The 20,395-nt window shown below is 32.2% G+C and overlaps 3 protein-coding genes, 1 long non-coding RNA gene and 1 pseudogene across 7 annotated transcripts in view; 3 read left to right on the top strand and 2 right to left on the bottom strand.

Moving 5' to 3' along the window:
* On the top strand, positions 945-2,487 carry LOC104736900 (annotated as a pseudogene).
* Positions 4,014-6,015, top strand: LOC104736898 (random slug protein 5). 3 transcript variants are annotated; one of them, XM_010456985.1, is made up of 7 exons: positions 4,014-4,239; positions 4,561-4,661; positions 4,748-4,924; positions 5,007-5,105; positions 5,197-5,439; positions 5,528-5,738; positions 5,806-6,015. In XM_010456985.1, exons 2-7 carry the CDS (start codon positions 4,608-4,610, stop codon positions 5,898-5,900), a joined length of 879 nt encoding a protein of 292 aa, XP_010455287.1. In that variant the 5' UTR covers positions 4,014-4,239; positions 4,561-4,607; the 3' UTR covers positions 5,901-6,015. The 3 variants fall into 3 exon arrangements, with proteins under 3 accessions (XP_010455287.1, XP_010455285.1, XP_010455286.1); XM_010456983.1 differs by having other exon boundaries at positions 5,528-6,015; XM_010456984.2 differs by having other exon boundaries at positions 4,229-4,310; positions 5,528-6,015.
* On the bottom strand, positions 5,975-6,957 carry LOC104736899 (protein DOWNSTREAM OF FLC-like). The gene is made up of 2 exons (XM_010456986.2): positions 6,673-6,957; positions 5,975-6,439 (listed from the first exon to the last, which is right to left on the bottom strand). The coding sequence occupies exons 1-2, from the start codon at positions 6,824-6,826 to the stop codon at positions 6,114-6,116; spliced, it is 480 nt and encodes a 159-aa protein (XP_010455288.1). The 5' UTR covers positions 6,827-6,957; the 3' UTR covers positions 5,975-6,113.
* LOC104736896 lies at positions 16,058-17,271 on the top strand. Its single transcript, XR_759659.1, has 3 exons — positions 16,058-16,255; positions 16,611-16,646; positions 16,873-17,271. It is a non-coding gene; the product is annotated as an uncharacterized LOC104736896 (long non-coding RNA).
* The window catches only part of LOC104736895 (sulfate transporter 1.1), a 5,828-nt gene continuing 3,177 nt past the window's right edge, over positions 17,745-20,395 (bottom strand). For both annotated transcript variants that reach the window (XM_010456978.2, XM_010456979.2), the window contains exons 7-13: positions 20,224-20,340; positions 20,007-20,133; positions 19,461-19,747; positions 19,188-19,378; positions 18,854-18,939; positions 18,571-18,647; positions 17,745-18,184 (exon numbers count right to left, since the gene is read on the bottom strand). In XM_010456978.2, the coding sequence (XP_010455280.1) occupies positions 18,038-18,184; positions 18,571-18,647; positions 18,854-18,939; positions 19,188-19,378; positions 19,461-19,747; positions 20,007-20,133; positions 20,224-20,340 (1,032 nt within the window). In that variant the 3' untranslated portion in view covers positions 17,745-18,037. The remainder of the gene's footprint in view (positions 18,185-18,570; positions 18,648-18,853; positions 18,940-19,187; positions 19,379-19,460; positions 19,748-20,006; positions 20,134-20,223; positions 20,341-20,395) is intronic.

Raw genomic sequence — 20,395 nt, 5'->3', positions numbered from 1 at the left:
TCAATTAGATTATACCCTAAACCCTTGACACACTGTCCAGAACCTAGACCTAGACAAATCCAAAATGACCCTTGAGCTAAGGTCTGTTGCTGCTAAACTGGCAAAGCTTATAATTCACTGCTCAACTCTTAGAGGCTAGTTACAATAAACATTACAACAAAGTTATGATCAAGGGAGGAGGACAAGTGCATGTGACGCTTTGAAGCAATTTGTGCGGAAAACCTATAACTATTGAACCTAAATAATCGCCATGGACTAGATGAGTACAAAGAAAGTCAATAGAACTAGGTTGGATCTCAAAGAGTTCAACAGAGAATGAAAACACGCCAATAACTTTAGAGTAAGATAGATCTACTAGTGTATAATAAGCTAAATGGCAACATTTTTGTACTGAAAAACAAACAACATTCACTAGCGGCTACAACTACATGAGCTTAAAAAAAACAAATGGCTTCCCTCAATCCCTAATCGAATTCACCATGACAACAACTATGTTACACAATTCACAAAATAAACAATATCTAATAAATAAGTTCCAAAAGTAAAGCTAGAGACAAACCCATACGCGAACCCAAAGAAACACGAGAACCAAAATCAAAAACTTAATACAACATTACAAACAACAGTAGCAGCTAAACCAGAAACAATAATTAGAACCAATCTCAAGAGAGTTACCAGAAAATGGTGAAGCTATCCGAGAGAGAAACGAGCAGTGGAGAAGCTTCCAAGAAGCGGAAGAGCTGAGAGAACACTCTGACTCCCTTCCAAGAAGCAAATATACATGACCGAAAACAACATATCCGAAACTTTTACCCAACCACAGGATGCCACGTCATAGGTTATGAAAGACAAAACCAACACAAATAACAAGTATGATGAACTTTATATAAATAATTAAAATATTCGATTTATACATGTTTATAAACTTTAAATTATCTCTCGTCCACCAGAGGTCCAGATCTTTTCAGAAATTATCAGACTCTTCTCAATCGTCTCATTCATCCATCACTCAACTACTCTCCCTTCCCTTCATCATGGGTAAAATTTCTCTAATTTTCCTCAATTCAATTCCAATTTCCATCAAAAAACCCCCCTAATACCCAGTATTCTTCTTAGGGTCTCTCTGTTTTCCTCCTCTGTGATTGAAACCAAAGAGCTGTGAACCACTTTATGTGTTGTTTTTGGTTGTTACAGATGAACAAGTGTTGCTGCTGCTAAAGGAAGAAGATGAAGGAAACAACAGAAGAACTAGTGTTCCTACTCAACTCTTAATGCTTAAACGAACCCAATGGTGGATTCTTGTCTTCATCAGTATCTTCTTCCTCATCTCCGCTCAAGCTGTTGCTGTTCTCCTTGGTCGGTTTTATTACAATGAAGGTGGAAACAGTAAATGGATCTCTACTCTTGTCCAAACCTGTGGCTTTCCCATTCTTTATCTCCCTCTTTGTCTCCTTCCTCCTTCTTCTTCATCACACTCTTCTTCTTCTTCTTCTTCTTCTTCTTCTTCTTCTTCTTTCACTACTCTGCTTTGGATTTATCTTTCTCTTGGTCTTGCTATTGGTTTTTGACAATCTTTTCTATTCTTTTGGTCTTTCGTATCTCTCTGCTTCAACTTTCTCTATTCTATGTGCTTCACAGTTAGCTTTCAATGGTGTCTTCTCTTATTTCATCAACTCTCAGAAAATCACTGTTTTGATTTTCTCCTCTGTTTTGTTGCTCTCTGTTTCTGCTGTGTTGGTTTCTTTGGATGATGATGATGATTCGAGTAATAGCCCATCAGGAGATTCTAAGTGGAGTTACTTAGTTGGGTGTTTCTGTACTGTTCTTGGTTCTCTTATGTATTCTCTTCAGCTCTCTCTTATGCAGTTGTCATTCGAGAAGGTTATCAAGAGTGAGACTTTCTCTATGGTTCTCGAGATGCAAATCTACACGTCCCTCGTGGCTTCTTGTGTTGCGGTTATCGGGCTGTTTGCGAGCGGGGAATGGATGCTGTTGAGTGTGGAGATGGATGAGTTTCAGGAAGGTCGAGTGGTATACGTCTTGACTTTGGTTGGAATCGCGGTTTCGTGGCAATTGGGTTCTGTTGGAGCCGTGTCACTGATATTTTTGGTGACTTCGCTGTTTTCAAACCTTATTGGTACGCTCTCTCTCATTGTTACACCTCTTGCAGCCATTGCCGTGTTCCACGACAAGCTGACTGAGCTTAAGACGGTCGCTATGGTTACCGCCTTCATGGGATTCGCTTTATATATCTACCAGATTTACCTTAATGACTTGGAAGTACAAAGAGCACGAGAAGCTCAGGTTGATTGATTCTTTTAAGGTGTTCTATTATTAGTTCAGTGTTTTAGTAATCTCTATTAGAACAACAAGCTACTATTGTTGTATTGGTTTGTATGATTAATTTATTGCCGAAGGGAAGAAACTTATTCAGATATGTATAGTTGTATACAACATGGTATTACATAAATATTGTTATTCATGATATATATATATATATATATATATATATATATATATATAACAAGCTACTAGTGTTTGGATTATTCATGATATATAACAGATCCCAAATAACCTCTTACCAAGACCACAACCTCGAAGATGGCATTTTGGAGGGTGTCTTCTATAGATACACAACTTGCCTCAAATAATAAAGAGGCTTTGTGCCACAGAAACCAGAGAACCACAGATACAGAAGCGTTTCCTGTAGAGAGGTTAGTCATTCTACGATCTCTTTCGATTAGTAGCTTCATCAAAGTGTTACTGTGAATCAGTGGGTTTGGCTTAAACAGAGTAGGAATGATTTCCTAAACCTGAGCAGTATATTGACATTTCAGTAAAACATGAAATTACTAAAGCAAAGCAACATCTGTGTATTTGTCATTGGCGATAGACCTATTGAGCTTATAACTAATGTATAACAAATACTGTTGCGAAATGTACATGAAGTTGTGCAAACCAGAAGAGCTACACAAGCTGTGTAACCCAACAGGATTAGGATGTTTTTACGTTGCAACAAACAATCAGTGGAATGGCTGTGTAAAACCCAATTGTAAGTTGTTGAAAATAAGAGTTTGTTCACAAACAGACCAAAGTTCTCTTCTATCTTTCACATGCAGTCACATAGAAATTTTCCATAGTTTTCTTGGTTTTTTTAAGAGACATCCTTGATGTCCATCTTATCAATCTCGTGACTCCTCGTATCCATCTTGTTTCTTTGAATCGGTATTTGTATAATGGATTGATTAATAGAACCTCTTCTTTTCGATTTTGGAGAAGATAACTTTGTTGTTGGTGTGGGCGATGATTGAATTAGCGATAGCTAGGAATGTTCTTCCAAGAATCAAAGGTTTACCAAGTTTTTTGTCCATTTCTAGGACGTGGAAGTCCATATGAACGATACAGTAGTTTCCCACAACTAATTGTAGACGCGATTTATCTTCCGTTATTAACTTTTGTGAGTAATCCTTAATGACTAAGTTAACGTTGGATCAACATTATATCTCGTCATCTATGTTTTTCGGTAATATCTCCTCTTTTTTTTCAATAATAATATCTCTGCATTACGTTAACGTTAGAACCGGAATCACAAAGATATATAGTAACAAAAATTGCAATACCCTTTAATTAGGTTTACCTTCAGCATGTCCTAATATAACGCCGGCTTGTCTTCTAACAACTTGACTTGTCTGGTTACGGCTTATGCAGTTTGAGCGACTTGCATCTCTAGCTCCTTGACATGGGTTGTAATTAAAGCCTTCAAATTTCCCATTGATTTCTTGAGATAGCTTTTGATATGAAACAAGGAGCTGTTGCATCAACATCTCTCGAGCTTGCCTTCTTAATAGATATGCACTTTGGCTTGTCCTGTATGGAGCTTTGTTGTCGTCGTTGCAAAAAGAGCTCTAGGCTGAAAGTAATTGCCACCATACGTGGCGTTTTGAAATTGGGGTTTTTGGACATATAAGTCTTCAAATTTTATTATCTTAGGAATATCATTAAGCGACCTCTTGTCATTACAATTACCACTAAATCTTGCCCAAAAAAAATGGTAACAAAAGAGCAAAATACTCACCTACCCGTTAGATGATCAGATCTCAATCACAAAATATATTATATCTTTTTCATCATAAAAAATAGTCCAATACAGTTTCCTCGTTTTTTTTGTTTGTTTGACTTCAAACTCGTACCCTTCTTCTCTCTGCTTCGATTTCCCAAAGACAATAATATTTTGCAAAGGTAAGTTCTTAAAACCTTCAAAATCTTTCTTCAATGTTCCAGATATGAGATTTGATCTTTGTACTAATGAGGTAATAATAGACAAAGATCCTCCCGACACGACATTTTCTATCACATGATCTTATGATTCCGTGATAAACGATTGTTGTCTGTAAGATTTTTTTTTTTTTTTTTGGTCAAAATAGCCTGTAAGATTTAAGATCGACATTTCCTGACCACTAATTTTTTTTTCTTAGCTCAATAATAAGATTCTTAATGTAATAATTTTGACTTGGGTTTTGGAAACTGATGTGTTTCTTTCTTTTTCGAAACATTTTTTAGAGTTTAAAAAAGAAGTTAATTACGAAGTTACGAATCCTAATCCAGTGATGAGTACTAATGGGTTTGTGAAACCTGTTCCAACTGAAGAAGAACAAGCAAAGGTATACAATATTAAACTGGTTCACTGTTTCAGAGTTTGGTTTTTAATCAGATTTGTGTTTTTGTTATTAATTTGGGTTTTATTTAGATAGAGGAAGTGAGGAAGCTGCTAGGCACATTACCTGAGAAACTTTCGAGTTTTTGTTCGGATGATGCGGTTTTGAGGTATTTAAGAGCGAGGAATTGGCATGTCAAGAAAGCTACTAAGATGCTTAAAGAAACATTGAAATGGAGAGTTCAATACAAACCTGAGGAGATTTGTTGGGTAATTTTTTTTTTTTTTTATGGAAGTTACATTGTTGTGATCTTGTTGAGTATGACTGATGAGTTTGTTGTGTGTTACGTAGGAGGAAGTAGCTGGTGAAGCTGAGACAGGGAAGATATATAGATCGACTTGTGTCGACAAACTTGGACGACCTGTTCTTATCATGAGACCGAGTGTTGAGGTTTGTTCCACATCATCAATTCCAATGCACAGAGTTGCTTTATGCTTATACTTTATGATCTCATATTTAGTTTTTGATCTGATTTGTTCAGAATTCTAAGTCAGTGAAAGGCCAAATTAGATACCTTGTGTATTGTATGGAGAACGCAGTCCAAAATTTGCCACCAGGGGAAGAACAGATGGTGTGGATGATAGACTTCCACGGCTATAGTCTAGCGAATGTATCATTAAGAACTACAAAAGAAACAGCTCATGTGTTACAAGAACATTACCCTGAGCGTTTAGCTTTCGCTGTTCTTTACAATCCTCCCAAGTTCTTTGAACCCTTCTGGAAGGTTAGAATTTGCTTTTCATTAAAAGGTTGTGTTGGTTTATAACGTTAATGAGTGTGTGTGTGTGTGACTGTTGGGTTTTATTATATAGGTGGCGAGGCCTTTCTTAGAGCCAAAGACACGGAACAAAGTGAAGTTTGTTTACTCGGATGATCCAAATACTAAGCAGATCATGGATGAGAATTTCGATATGGACAAGATGGAGTCAGCTTTTGGTGGAAACGATGACTCTGGTTTCAACATAAATATACATTCAGAAAGGATGAAGGAGGATGATAAAAAAAGACTTGCTGCCTTGGAGGGTATTGCTTCTGTTTCTCTAGACTCGCTCAGCATTTTATCAGTCTCTGATGGTGTTGCCTCTGACAGTGCTCACCCTAGCTCTCAGGATGTCTCTGAAGACGAGTATCATCAACCTCAGACAAAGGGACCAATCCCGTGATCGAGTTATCCAATGTTTGTAACTACTTCCTTCTAAGATTCTAGCTGCAACCATTGTATGTTTATGTATTCTGTTCTCTACCGCGAAGAGATTCCATATGTATTTTTTTTCTTTTTCGATTAGTAATAAAACCATAACAGAGATGTGCAAGCAATAGAATGCACGAAAAACACAAGCTGCAATTACATTTTTAATACCAACAGGTCGCAGTAAACCCTGATACAACATACAGAAACTAGTCGTCGGTTTCTTGGTATAGCTTCATGATCTCCGCACAGCCCGGCATTGGTGCATCCCTTAGAAATCCCATAGTGTTAGCAAAACGCTCGTCTGAAGCAATACCGTTAAAACGGGTGAGAGTCACACGGGCACGGTCATGGCCAGGGGAGCGAGTGGAACAACGTAACTGAGAGCTGCTAACCAACGTTGCATCACAGAACTGATCATCATGGTCTTCGTTAACCAAGATCTTGTATGATCCTGTTGAGTCGGTCCGCGCCTCGTGGCTATACGTTAACTCCATTGTTCTCCTGTCTTTACATTCCAATCTAACCACCGCACCTATATATATATATATATATATTCATATTTCATAATCATATAAATCAGCCTAATCATCTAACAGATTCTAAAATTTTGAATCAAAACTCTACAAAAACACAGATCTGCAAGTTCAAAACTGATTCAATAGTCCAAAACACGATCTGAAAGAAAAAAATGTAAACATAGGAAACTGCAAATCTGATTCATAGGAGATTGGATCTTGGATCTTGGATGTTAATGTAAAACGTTACCAGGAATGTAAGTAGAGGCTGATGTTTCGAAACCAGCGAGGCAAGTGTCGCAATAGACACGGCCTCGCACGACAAACGGGTTCTTATTCGGCCTAGCCACGATGGTTAGAACCGGTAAAAAGCAGAGAGCCACCAGTAAAACCACTTTAGACATTTTTGCAAAAGAAAGATTTTTAACTGGAGAAACTCAGAAAAGGTTTGACAGAGGATTAGGTTTTTTAAATGAGAGAGGGACACAGAACAGAAGAGAGTTAATGAGTGTGAATGAGAAGTGGCCAGAGTAAGCACTTAAGTGTCGTTTAAACGTGAAACAAACAAAATGATTGAAGCGCGTGGAGTGGTTTGTTTTCTCTCTCGTACGCGCCGAATTAAAGAAACGGTTACTAGTGTAACTGTAGTTTTGCAAAAGAGTGAGTGTTTTGGTTGGGTCTTAAAAATAGTAGATTAGTCGTCAGTCATTAAAGCGGTGGCTTTATTAAAAAGTGAAATGCCATAATTAGTTATAGACCTTATGAATATGATGATCAAATTTGTTTTGATCGAAGAGTATCCAATAAGCAAAGTTGTTTGTCACATATTAGTGAGAGTTACAAATTGGGTTTTTTTTTTTTTTTGTTGCTCAACCACAACTATTCATTTTCCAAAGTTCTTACAACTTGCATCTTAAACTCTTACATTATTTAACCAAATAGACTTAATAGAATAAAGCTTAGGAGCATATATTTATTTAAGATGCAATAGAATAAAGCTTAGGAGCATCTTATTATATAAAGTTGGGTTTTGAAAGTTCTTCATTAACAAAACTTTGACATGTGTCAAGTTTATATCAACCTGAGATTTGATTACAAAAAAAAAACAAAATATTCTGTTTTAAATAATATTAATAATGTAAAAAGATAATTATCAAACAATTACAAAATTTTAAAAAATAATAATTATAAAGAGATTATACATATATATAGATATTTCATAAATTCGAAATTATAACATTATTTACTTATTTTTAATTTTAAGTTATTAATTCTACAAAAAAATAGAAATGGGATTAAAGAAAATATACAGTTAATTATTAATTCTAAATTTTGTAAATACTCACTTCTATATAAACATAGATTGTCTCATATTTTTCATCTAACAAAATATTTTTTTCAAAAATATTGCTTTCAACTTTGTTCTATTGGTAAAACTTTTTTAATTGAAAGCTAAATTTTTAACAAAAATATATGCGTCTTCCTTTTCTAATACTGTATTTTAAAATTTAATATAGTATTTTTACATTCTTTTATTTAATTTATCTTTTCACCTTTGAATTATTTGGGATTCATATATTATCGTGATTATAATCTTATATTATTTCTTTATTTATGTCAATTTTTTTTCTTCTAATTTTTCAACCTTGATTGGGTGGTCATAGACTCTTTTTTGTGCAAACATAATTTTTACCATCTATTCAATCCTAAAAGGGAGGAGTAGAAGCTCATCAACCTAATAGTTAGATAAAATAGGCTAATCAAACACAAGCTTATAACAAACATAGATAGATAGATTGGAAAAACATAAATTGTTGTTGATAGATCCATAGGAGTTCGGAGACCGTGACACCATGGTTTGCGTATAGGTTTAAAAGAATTGATTTGGTAACCTATGTCACCAAAGTGCACTTATCTTTTCGATCAAGGGTTCTGAGAGAACTCCAGAGTTAAGTGTGCTTGAGCTGAAGTAGTTTCAGGATGGGTGACCTTTCGGGAAGTGATTATCGGAACTGTGCGAGTGAGAACAAAACACAGGGAAGGATCATATTGTGATTTGTAGGATCGGTAAACAAGTATTTAATGCCTTCCGGATGTAACAAACCGACCACCAAATATGGGTGGGCCAGGAGTAGACGAGGGCCCACTAAGGAAGGTGGCCCATGAACTGGGAGTGGACATGGGGCTCACTAAGAAAGGTTGCAGTCGGAGTGTTCTAGAGACAAAGGCTACATCATGGTGTGTCAAAGATACTTCCACGAATACAATAGAAAAATTAACATTAGTTACTACAAAATATTTTGTGACGTTAGAAAATGGTCTTTAGTTTCATTGGTTGTCGGAACAAGCCTTTTAAGATAGCTAAAAGACGTGAACATGTTGTCTCCACACATGAGAAAGGCAGAGCCGAGGTTTTTTTTTGTATGGTGGAAGAGGTTGGACGCACGGTTATCTACCCAAGAGAGGAAGGTATAGGAGGTTGGACGCAAGATTCTCTCCATACGGGATGTGGTTGGAATCGAGGTTCTCTCCATGGTTGGTCATACACTATTGTGATGATACATTATTGATTAGTATACTATGTAATATATGTCTTTTTGAGCCAATAATTTTAATAATTAAAAAAACTATGCAAAAAGTGAAAGTACGAAAACATAAAATAGTTAGCTTAATGTGTTCATACAGACATTTTCTAGGTGGTGGTAAAAAATATATTTATAATATACAGTATATTTAGGCGTAAAAAATATGTTTTTAATGCTAATGGTAATATACATAAAAGATTTGTAAATGGATATAAATCAGTATATTATAACAAAAATAAAACTTATAAATAACGTACAACAAAATTTAATATAGTTTTATTAAATTTTATTTTATTTTGCAAAAGTTTAAACTCGCACATCAGGCGGGTCCTTATCTAATATAATTGAATAAACTCTTACATTATTTAACAAAATGCGTTTAAAAGGAGCTATATTTATTTATCTTTTAGGCGTTTAATATTCGAAAATTGTTTGGAGTTATACTTAGTACGACCAATATGTAACTTAATACAAAAAACAATATTTGTAATTTACATATCCACGTTATCATGACAATTTTTAAAATATTTTACCCTTATTCATCAATATTAGCTATTATTATATATAACAATAAATAAAGAAATATTTCTTCTAATTTTTCCATTATATCTTTATTTATTAGTAATATACAATTTCTTAAATGACCACAATAAAATACTCATTCTCATAATCAATTCCTGATTGGTTTCTCTCTTTTTCCATCTTCATCTTCTTTTTAATAACTTTGATAAGAATCGAATTTCATTTCGAAATTCCTTTTAGGGATTTCTCCGGCGAAGAAGATGGTCATTGAATCGAGGTTTCATGTCTGCATTAGACCAAAGCCCTTGAGAAAAACGAATCATCTCCCTGGAAGATCATCGCTTCTGATATTCGCATATACATCCCTAAACAGACAGAAAAATACCAATTTGGTAAGTAATCTCACTTCCTCTTATACAGTCTTCTTTTATCGACGAAGTAAAAGACGATAATTGTGGCAAAAAATATTTATCCCACTTTGCTACAAAAACGCAAATTCTATTTTTGTTTCTTCTTCTCTTTTTGTTTTCTTTGGTCTCACCTCTCAAACAATTTGGATTTTAATTTACAAATTTTTTTTGAAGACTTCAACAAAATCACCAAAAGTAAATAAGTGAAAGATTTTAAGTATTGCTAGAGAGTATTATATAGTTTTGTTGTTTATTTTTCTAAAATCTTGTAAAGTACTCTAAATAATCTCTGTATTTTTGTGATACTTTCCATGACATTATTTTATGAAGAAAGAGTATAAAATCATGAACAAATAACATAATAATTAGATTCATTAACAATCCTAAATTTCTTTGTCTTAATTGATCAATAACACAAAACTTTTATTGACTTTATAAAAGATTGAATCCAATAACCCAAATATGTTAAGAGTTTAAATAATTTTTTTTTACAAATTACAAACTAATAAAAATAAACTTTAACAGAATTTAATAAAATTATGACCTAATAACAATAGATTCTACATCACATTTAAAGTATTTAAAACTCTATTCAAAACTCAAACCCATAACCTCCACTAAATATCACTCTCAATAAACAGATTTAAACTAATTTGGCACTGTAATAATTAAAAAACATTCAATGACTATAAAATCTATTGATAACCAGTGTTATAATATTAGTAACATGAGTTTAATAAAAACAAAATATTATTACGCCAACAATTTATATCTGAATTCATCTCTACCAACAACAAAAAGAACAAGCACCAGTAGCTGATAAAAATATTATTTGAATAAAAGAGGAAATAGACATTTTTCCAACTATCTTTGTGAATGTCTTGAATGTGGATAGTGAGAATCGCTTCAATGGTGGAATGAACTGGATAAGAGCTCCAACTTATCCCTCTTTTGCTTGAAACAAAATCATCAATTTTATGGAAAAAATTATATCAAATAAGGATAAAATTGGCATAAAGTTAGAAAAGGTAAAATTATAAATAGATAGAATAGAGATATTTTAAAAAAAGTGATACCAAAAATAGGCATTATTCAAAGATTCTATTAAACATATACTCTGTATAATAGTTAAGCATCTTTATTTATTTTTTAGAAGTTTCATATTCAAAGTCATCGGCTGGACAAATTATATACATACTAATAAAAATGCATAATTCAATATAAAAAAACTTAACAATATTATTTACACATTCACGTTCTCACTAACAAGATTTTTTTTTTTTTAAGTTTACCCCTATTCATCTATTAATTATTAATAATATATATAACTTTAAAATAATAAATATTAAATTACTAAAAGACTCAATTGGGATCTTTACCTTTCTGGAATGCATGGAATGAAAACTGGATGGTAGCGTAACATGTCTAGTAGTCTAGTGTAAGGGAGAGATTTGTTGGAGTCGTATGAAAACTAACAAGCTTTTTATTTGTTAGTTTGAGACTTAGTCGTTGTTAGTTTTGTTAATTTGGTCAATAAACTGAAGTTATAGGTGACTGGAGTTTGCGGAGAAGCTGTAGGGGCCTTATAAGGAGGTTTTGAAGGCTGGTCTCTGTTAGGGTTTGCATATGGCAACTAGGATGGGACTCCGACTCTTCGGAGTTGTGGAAATCATGCAAATTTCCAAGTTTGGTATCTTGGAATCGGTGTTTCGTCTTCTGTTTTTGCTTTGGGTTTACGTTTCATATTTAACTGTTTTGTTGTTGTCTGTTTATTGTAGATTTTGGTATTTTCTGCTTTTTGTATTATTTGTAACTTCTGTCACAAATTCAAAACTGGTATAAAACGTAACCTTTTACCAAAAAAAAACCAAAGTTCTAGGAACTGAGCCACATTAGAAATAGTTTTGCTTAGTAATCTTAATTTTTCATATTTTTTAAGTTACTAAGGGTCCGAATGGTGACAACGGATTTGGTTGTGCCGAACAAATGATTTAACAGTGCAATACGGTTCAACTGCGGTTCGTGTGGGAGAAATATAATTACGGGACAAGTGCGGTTAATACAAAATAAGCGGTGCAAAGTAAAGTTTGATTGGTGAAAAATATTTTGCGGTGCGGATTTCATATTGTTTTATTAATATAATTATTTATGTTAATTTATTTGTATTAATAAATAAATATTTTTTTATTTTATATATATATGGTTATTAGACCAATAATTATATCAATAAATTAAAAATACAAATAATTAATATAATATAAATTATTATCTGCTTTGTGTTAATAGATATGTTAAGAACTTTATGTTGGTTATTAACTTGTACTTAGCACAAAGTCATTTCTTAAAATCTAGTTATTACTTTTTTTTATTGATCACAACAAGAAAAACAAAAATCTATTAAATTTATTTTGTTTTATTGTTAAAAAATAAAAAATTATTTTGTTGAGTGCGATATTGGCAAAACCGCTACATAATAGACAGTTCTAAAAACTAACTGCGGTCCACTTGATAATACACTGCATGAAATACTCACTCAACTTTTCTTTTTTACTTTTTCAATAACGCAAATAACATCAATTATGTGAGAATGGTGAAAATTTTGCGTTATTGATAAAGTTACAAAACACGTATCGCACTTATGTTCTCCATTCACGGCCTAAAATTCTGAGTGTAGGCACATACATGATCATTTTTGCAGGGAACTATAATAGCTTCTCGAACGTGAGAGAGGGTGTGAGATTCTTCCATGTATTAATTTAATTATATTCTTTATTTATTTAAATTTTAAATAATAAAAAAATAAAAAAATAAAAAAATAACTAGTTGTATAATGACAAATGGCAATCATTATTTCCTAAATTGCTTAAATAAGCAACATCTCTCTTCTTTCATTATTCCTTTCCTATTTATTATTGTTATGAGAAATGGAGTGAGAAGCCCCTGGAAAAGCTCTAACATTTATATAGTTCTTTCTCAAGTATGTTTTTTCTACTTTCGGTTGTTGTAAAGCTATTTAAAAACTATTTTGATTTCAGTCTAAATGTCTAATGCATTAGGGTATTATTTTCAGAAAAAAACTGCAACTATTGTGTTTTAACAATATATTAAAAAAAAAATTGGTTAGAAGGAAAATTGTTAAAATACACAATCTATTTAAAACAGTTTCGATTTAAACTATAGAAATTAAAATTCAAGAATATATGAAGTAGAATTTATAACAGAAAAAGAAAATTTTCAATTGTAACTAATCTTTTCTTTTTAAAAAGGCATCCTACTAGTACTTGTCCGATATATAAATATTCAAATTAATATGAGAAGCCAAATTTTTTAATTTTAAGATAGTATGATTGTTTCACGTATTTTACTTAATCGTATTATCCTAACAGAAATCATCAATTAAGAATAACAGATAAATAACTAACGCTTTACAAGAAAAAAACGGATAGTCAAAAACGGAGTAACTTAACTAACACAAAGCAATCAAATCGATGATAGTAAACTAATAATAACCTATTCAACAATAATGTCAAGACTCCAAGATTTAAGGAACAAGAATCGGACTTCAAATTCAAAAAACAAACAACACAATTCTTATCTTTTCTTTTCCGAGCTTCACTTCCATATATAAAATCCCCGTTCTTCTACATATATTATCTCAAGCAAAAAAAAATTTAAAGCTACCAAAATAAATTCAATACGCTCTTCAAAGAAAGAAAACAAAAACTAGCAATAATGAAGCAATCTCTTCTTCTTTCCATCGTTTTACTATTACTATCATCATCATCACTCGTTACACCGATCCATGCACGTAACAAACATCCGGCAAAGTCCCCCGTTGGAGCTCCAGCACCAGGACCATCAGGCACTGATGATTGTTCTTCGCTGATATTAAACATGATGGATTGTCTCACTTACCTTAGCATCGGATCAAACGAGACTATGCCAGAGAAATCTTGTTGTGATGGGATAGAGACTGTTTTGAAATTTAACCCACAGTGCATTTGTTCCGGTTTGGTGAGTGCCAACAATATGGGAATCGAATTGAATAACACAAGAGCTCTTGCCACTCCTAAGACTTGCAAACTGTCCATTTCTCCTCCCCACTGCGGTTAGTTTTTATAAGAAAAAATTTATTTTATTTTGTCTCAAATGCTAAGCTAGCTTCTTCTTTTTTTTTTTTTTTTTTTTTTTTTTTTTTTTTTTTTTTTTTTTTTTTTTTTTTTTTTTTTTTTTTTTTTTTTTTTTTNACACCAGGTGCATCTCCTGGTACATGTTGACTTAATTATTTTCATGTTTTCTTAATTTTTATTTTGTTTTATGCCTCAATTAGATAAACCGATTGTGTGAGTAATTAATATTGAGGTATTTTGTGTTTGTTCCCCTTGGGGATTGATTCAAAAGGGTATTGAAATAGTGGAGTATTAAATCTAAAATATATGTGTATACATGCATTTTCTTTTTGGCATTAGCTAATTTTATTATTAGATTTTCTTTAATTGTAGAAATTTCTCTTTCACTCGATCAAAAAACACATTACATTGGTAACTAAAACTGAACTGTTTATGTTCTTTCATTTTCTCCTCTTTGATGAATGAGAAGGCGTCTAATTTAACTCGAACATTACCAACTAAGCTAAGACGTTTTATTTAGAGTGATTTTAATGTTTTTAATAAAGATTTATTTGGTTAGTTTATAGTTTTCAGACGTTTTCGGCAAACCTATATATAAACAACCTCTATACACGTACACATACCCATAAATCATTACTTTTGTTGTTGTTTTTTTGGTTCTGAATTGGTTTTCATATCAATTAATAAAATATCGTTGACAAAAAAAAAAAAAATCATAATCTCACCCTTTTCTATAAAGCTTTTACTGTTTCTTATTCTTATTCAATAAGAATATCGATATACCGTAATTGTTATTGTGTTACTCGCATTGCATTTGTGTTACTCCTTTCTATTTTTACTAATAAATACTTTCGTATGTTACTTAAAAAGATATATAATTATGAATATTATTATGGATTCAGTTTCCCCATCGGCTGGAACACCCAAGACTTCCCCATCTGCAGCCAAGTCACCATCAGAAGCCAAGTCACCAGCAACTTCGCCATCTTCGGATGAGACACCGTCAAAGACTGCACCCTCACCCACTTCTGGCACAAGCATCATCTCAGTTCCTGCACTCACCATCGTTGCCGTATTAGTTTCTTCTATTGCTTACATTTCGGCTTTTTCCATTTAATTACAGCTTTTCTTTTATTATTTCTTTGTATTTTCTTCTATGAATTGAACATTGTTATGGTCGTCATTTGAAGACATGATTCTTTGATGTTTTTGGATATTCAGGTTAGATTTCTTCAATCATGCAACCGTCGTAATATATGTTTGGTGTTATTTGATGTGTTTTTTTTTTTTTTTTTGACTAACGTTATTTGATGTGTATTTTGTTTTCTTTAAAACAAAGTGAAAAAATGTGTTGGGCTGCTCAATTATATTCGATTAGGATTAGATCTTATAAAATAAGTCTGCACAGACCCATACCTAAACCTTGAGGCCCAAGACGAATATAAGAAATGGAACAAAATATGAGAAACGCAATAATAATTATAATTAAAATTAAAATATGAATCTAAATCTTCGTTAAACAACATTAAACACAAAAGGTTTCGTATAAACTACATGACATCTTTGCAATTGCAAGTTTGACCTAATTGTATAGCCAGTGCAGGAAAGGCTAATGGAAAGTTCGAAGACCATCGTCCATATATAAACCATCTTAGCTTGAGTAACCACTAAAATTTGTTTTTTTTTTAATAGGCTACGTATTTTTTTTTTTTAAATGAAATGTAAAATTTATTCAAAAAAATACGTTTTTACATTAAGTGCAGCGTGGTTTTAAAAAGTTTAAGGATTAATACATAGCATAAACTTCTAAATTATCTTGATGCAAACCAATCTAACATACATTTATCATATATCCTGTATCGAAGGGCGGATCCACGTTGAAGGGTGTGGAGTCAATTGACTCTTCATTAATTTAAAAAAAAAAATTAGTAAAACATATATTAGTTTCAATCATCTTATTCAATCCACGTAATAAAGAAAAAAAAAAGATATATATTTGGTAGACTTTATTTTTAGTGGCCCACCAATATTTTCTTTACCAAAACAATTAAACAATTCTAACTAAATAACACAAAACTCTAACATATATAATAACCCTAAGATTACGTGAAAATTTTATATCTTGTTTTGCCTTGCTTCAACTTCTCTTCCTCTGTTCCTCTTCCTCATCGAGTCTTTGTCTTCAAGTAAGTCAAATTTTCATATCAACTTTTGTTTTTTTGATCTTGTTCTAAGAATATATTTCATATAATTATATAGTTATATATATCTATATTGAAAATTGGATAAAATTCATAAAAATACTAATTTTCCCAATCAAAATTACTAAATTAGTATCTAATATTTGCCATGAGCTGTTAATTATTGTTTATATATGTAGATTTCAACTTCTTTTTTTTGGTTCTAATGCAAGCAAGCAAATGTAGATTCTAGTACTTTTACGAAGGCCATTGCTTTTGATAGCTTATTAGGTTGACTAGTTTTTATTTACACTTTTAAATTATTAGAAATTTATTCTTTGCAAAAAAATTTTAATTTCAGGAAAATGCAGGAAACAATGAGAAAGTTTTTAAAAAGGTAAGATTTCGTCGAGGATACAAAATTTGATAGATTATAAAATATCACTTCAATCGATTTGTAATTATATCATTAGAACTAGTCTAAATAATCTTTTTTGTTTTCTTTGTATAGAATCTAATTTCAGGATATGAAAACTCGTACAATGGTTTTGTAAGATGTTTTATATTTATGTTTTTCAAAAAATTTAGTTATGTTTTCTGACCCTAGTAAAAATAATTCCTAGATACTCCAATACCTGTATTGCCTTGTTCCCGGATAGAGGTTAGGCGATTGCGTACTACCTTAATACCTTATCCAGCTCTCGAACCAGTTGTAAAGGAGGAATCGGTGATGCACCGTGACGGCGATTGTTAGGGAGTGAACTGTGAGCTGAAAAGCGTATCTCAGCAGAAAGATACCTTCGTTGCCAATGGATATTTCTGTGAGGAGATAGACTACGTATTTCATTTTCTTTAAAAATGGAGAGGGTCGTAAATAGATTACATAACTTACTTAATTTTAATCTTTAATAGGTTTTTTTTGTTAACCTATATATATTATTACTTGTATTTTGATATGATTGGTATAGTAGGTCATTGCTTTAGTTGACGTTTAATTTGGTTAATCTTATAAATGTCAATCTTATGCCATGGAACAATGATGGATGTATATACCCTCCTTACCGGCTTTATGAACAGTAGCTAGCTGTCAGCTAGTCACACAAATATCCCAATCTATTTAAAAAAATGCCAATTAGGAATAAAATTAAGAATATGATTTAGGTCGAGACTGATGCAGATCATATCCGATAGATTGAGATGGGATGGTTATGCTGACCTTCTCTTGATTTCATACGTTTAGTTCAATGTACGTAACAGATAAAACCATACTTACATATAAACTCTTTAAAATTAGTATTATATTTAGAATATTCGGACACAAAGATTCCAACTCATAGATCAAATCAAGAAACAAACTAAAATTCAATTAAATACTAAGTTGAATGTTTTATAAGCTAATAAAAATTGCGGACATTGATGAAAAAATCAAATGAATATTCTGACAAATAAACACTTCCGACAATTTGGGTTACATAACACAATTGTTAACATAGTAAGTTGCAAGTACAATTTATTCAACATCTCATATAAAACACAAATCACGAGAGAAATAACATTCCAAAGATTGAACATAAAATAAATAAATAAATAAAAGCCACTTTTTCCCCATTTCACCTTTGTTTGATTCAAACAAAAACCCAACAACCATGCATATATTACACATATTATCATACCATCTCAAGAAAAGAAAAAAACCATATATAGTTCTTAAATCAGTTCCTCTCATATATATACACACATACGTATATGGATGTATATATATATATATATATGTATGAATAGACGATATTAAGCTTGCTGCTCAGCCAATTTCGGAGAACAAACCGCGACCGCATCGCCAACACTAAGGAAGATATTTTCCTCTCCAATCTCCTCGGCGAACTTGGAAGCAAAAAGTTTCTCAATTACCACTGGTCCCGGATTTGCTAGAATTAACTGTTCAATTTCAAGTCAATTAATCAGTCAGATTGATCGCGTATTGACGACTACTAATAGTAATACCACTAATTTAGGTACATAACACAACTAAAGATGTATTTTTTGTACTTCCGTTATCGTATATTAAGAAACCTTTTACTTTAGTAAAATCAAAAATAGTAGACCGTAAAAATAATGATATCTCAATGAGTATTCTTACAAAAAAAATTATTAAATACATCTAAGGTTTTATTGCTATGACCGAGCGTTATTTAATTTAATTTTAATATAAAGCTCTAAAATAAATATACAAAATAATTTTTGCTTAAGTAACTATAAACAATTTAAAATAATCGATCTTTCAACCAGTAGATTGTTACATTGATCGAAAGAAGATTAAATACCTGAATATGTTGCTTCTCGAGGCTCTTGTGAAGTTCTTCGATGGAGTGGATACCACTAGTATCGATATCAGTAACCGCTGCTCAAATATATATGTATGTATACCATCAATAAATTTGTAATTGTACCATTACTTTATGTTGTTTTAATAGTTTCACTATATATAAGATCGTCAAGTTAGTTGAATTATTATTATTATTATTATTATTATTATTATTATTATTATTTTTTTTTTTTTTTTGTTAGAGAAGATGATCAGTATAACTATAGAAAGATTATTCTTACGTGACATCTCGATAATCACAAATTTGATTGGGGGCATGCCCTCTGCTTTAGCGTGTTCTTGCTCTTCTCGCAACCATCTTGATGCCCTGTCACCAAATTTCAATTATTAATTAGTCCATCTAATTAACTCTTAGATATATACATCAAAGTGAATCAGTCCATCTAATTATCCCCCACGACTAATTAATTTTTTATAATTTTTATATGAAAGGAAACGCAAATCATTTACATCCAGTTTTGGTTTTTTATCATATTTTTTGGTCAATAACGTTTTTTTATTGAGTTGAAAAAAAGAAAGATATTAGCATAATGAAGGATGTGTAGATATATATACCTTTCTCGGACATAGTTGGAGTTGGAAAAGTAGATGGCGGAGTCAACACGGATGATCAAGATTCCGGGAATCTTGGCAGCGTCCGGGTACTGTAGAGTGTTCCGATACACATTTGTATTTGGAAGCTTCCCTAGAATCGCAGTTCTTGGTCTTGTCACTTGCAGCAGTATCTTGGCAAAAGATATCGCCACCTATGTAAAATAGTTTCACCAACAAACCAAAAATAAGTAAGCTTTAAATATAACAATCTATTATATAAGTGAGATGTCTTACGGAGATCAAGAGGCCAATCTCAACGGAGATGAAGACGACACCAAAGAAAGCTCCCATGCAAGCCATGAAGTCAAGTTTATCAATCTTCCATATGAGAACAGCTGCGTCAATATCGATAAGACCGAGGACAGCCGATATAATGATGGCTGCGAGGATAGCATTTGGAGTGTACTTGAAGAGAGGTGTGATGAACTCTAAGGTTAGAGCTACCACTATGGCCATCACTATGTTTGAAACTGCTGTGTTGACTCCAGCCATGTAGTTCACGGCAGATCGCGAAAACGAACCTATAATTTTCTTAAATGTGAGTTACTCATGACCGTCTTTTATCAGAAAGAAAACGTATACAAACATAACATGTAAAACCATCATCAGATATTTTCGCAGATAAGTACAAATCTTTATCTCTTTGTGTAATGGAAAAAGTAAAACACATTATTAAAATACTCAAAAATGCGATTGTAATATTGTAAATAATAAGTAGGGTATCCTTTGAAACCTATATTGACAATTAATACTATAACATTCAATGTTTTCCCAACTTACCGGTGGCAATGTAACAAGAAGTAAGTGAACCGACGACGTTCATAGTCCCCAAAGCGATCATCTCTTTGTTCCCATCGATTTGATAGTCTTTCATTGCCGCAAATGTTCTTGCAATCGCTACAGCTTCCTAGAAAATATTATTTTCCGACATAACTTGGCGAATTAGAATACAAAACATTAATGATCTCTTACTTATATGAATATGTGCATGACTTACCGTTAAGGCGACCATACCGGCAATGGCTCCAATTCGGATTCCTTCCGTAAAATATTTTCCGGAGAAGAAAATCTTATTAGCAGAAATGGGATTGATTCCTTGATCTATATGTCTCACCTTCATAGTTTAAATGATAAAATATTGTTGGTTAAACTAGGGAATGTATCAAATA

This window comes from Camelina sativa, chromosome 13, assembly GCF_000633955.1.
Source record: "Camelina sativa cultivar DH55 chromosome 13, Cs, whole genome shotgun sequence".
In the NCBI taxonomy this organism is placed as follows: domain Eukaryota; kingdom Viridiplantae; phylum Streptophyta; class Magnoliopsida; order Brassicales; family Brassicaceae; genus Camelina; species Camelina sativa.
The sequence above is the reverse complement of the archived record's forward strand: the minus strand, read 5'-3'. Positions and strand labels throughout refer to the sequence as shown.

What these genes read in the sequence shown, in the direction of transcription:
- LOC104736898 (XM_010456983.1), top strand. Translation starts at nt 4,608, where the DNA reads ATGAGTACTAATGGGTTTGTGAAACCTGTTCCAACTGAAGAAGAACAA. An exon ending in AACCTGAGGAGATTTGTTGG is followed by an intron (nt 4,925 to 5,006) that starts GTAATTTTTTTT and finishes TGTGTTACGTAG; the next exon opens with GAGGAAGTAGCTGGTGAAGC. An exon ending in TCTTTGAACCCTTCTGGAAG is followed by an intron (nt 5,440 to 5,527) that starts GTTAGAATTTGC and finishes TTTATTATATAG; the next exon opens with GTGGCGAGGCCTTTCTTAGA.
- LOC104736899 (XM_010456986.2), bottom strand. Translation starts at nt 6,826, where the DNA reads ATGTCTAAAGTGGTTTTACTGGTGGCTCTCTGCTTTTTACCGGTTCTA. An exon ending in AGCCTCTACTTACATTCCTG is followed by an intron (nt 6,440 to 6,672) that starts GTAACGTTTTAC and finishes ATATATATATAG; the next exon opens with GTGCGGTGGTTAGATTGGAA.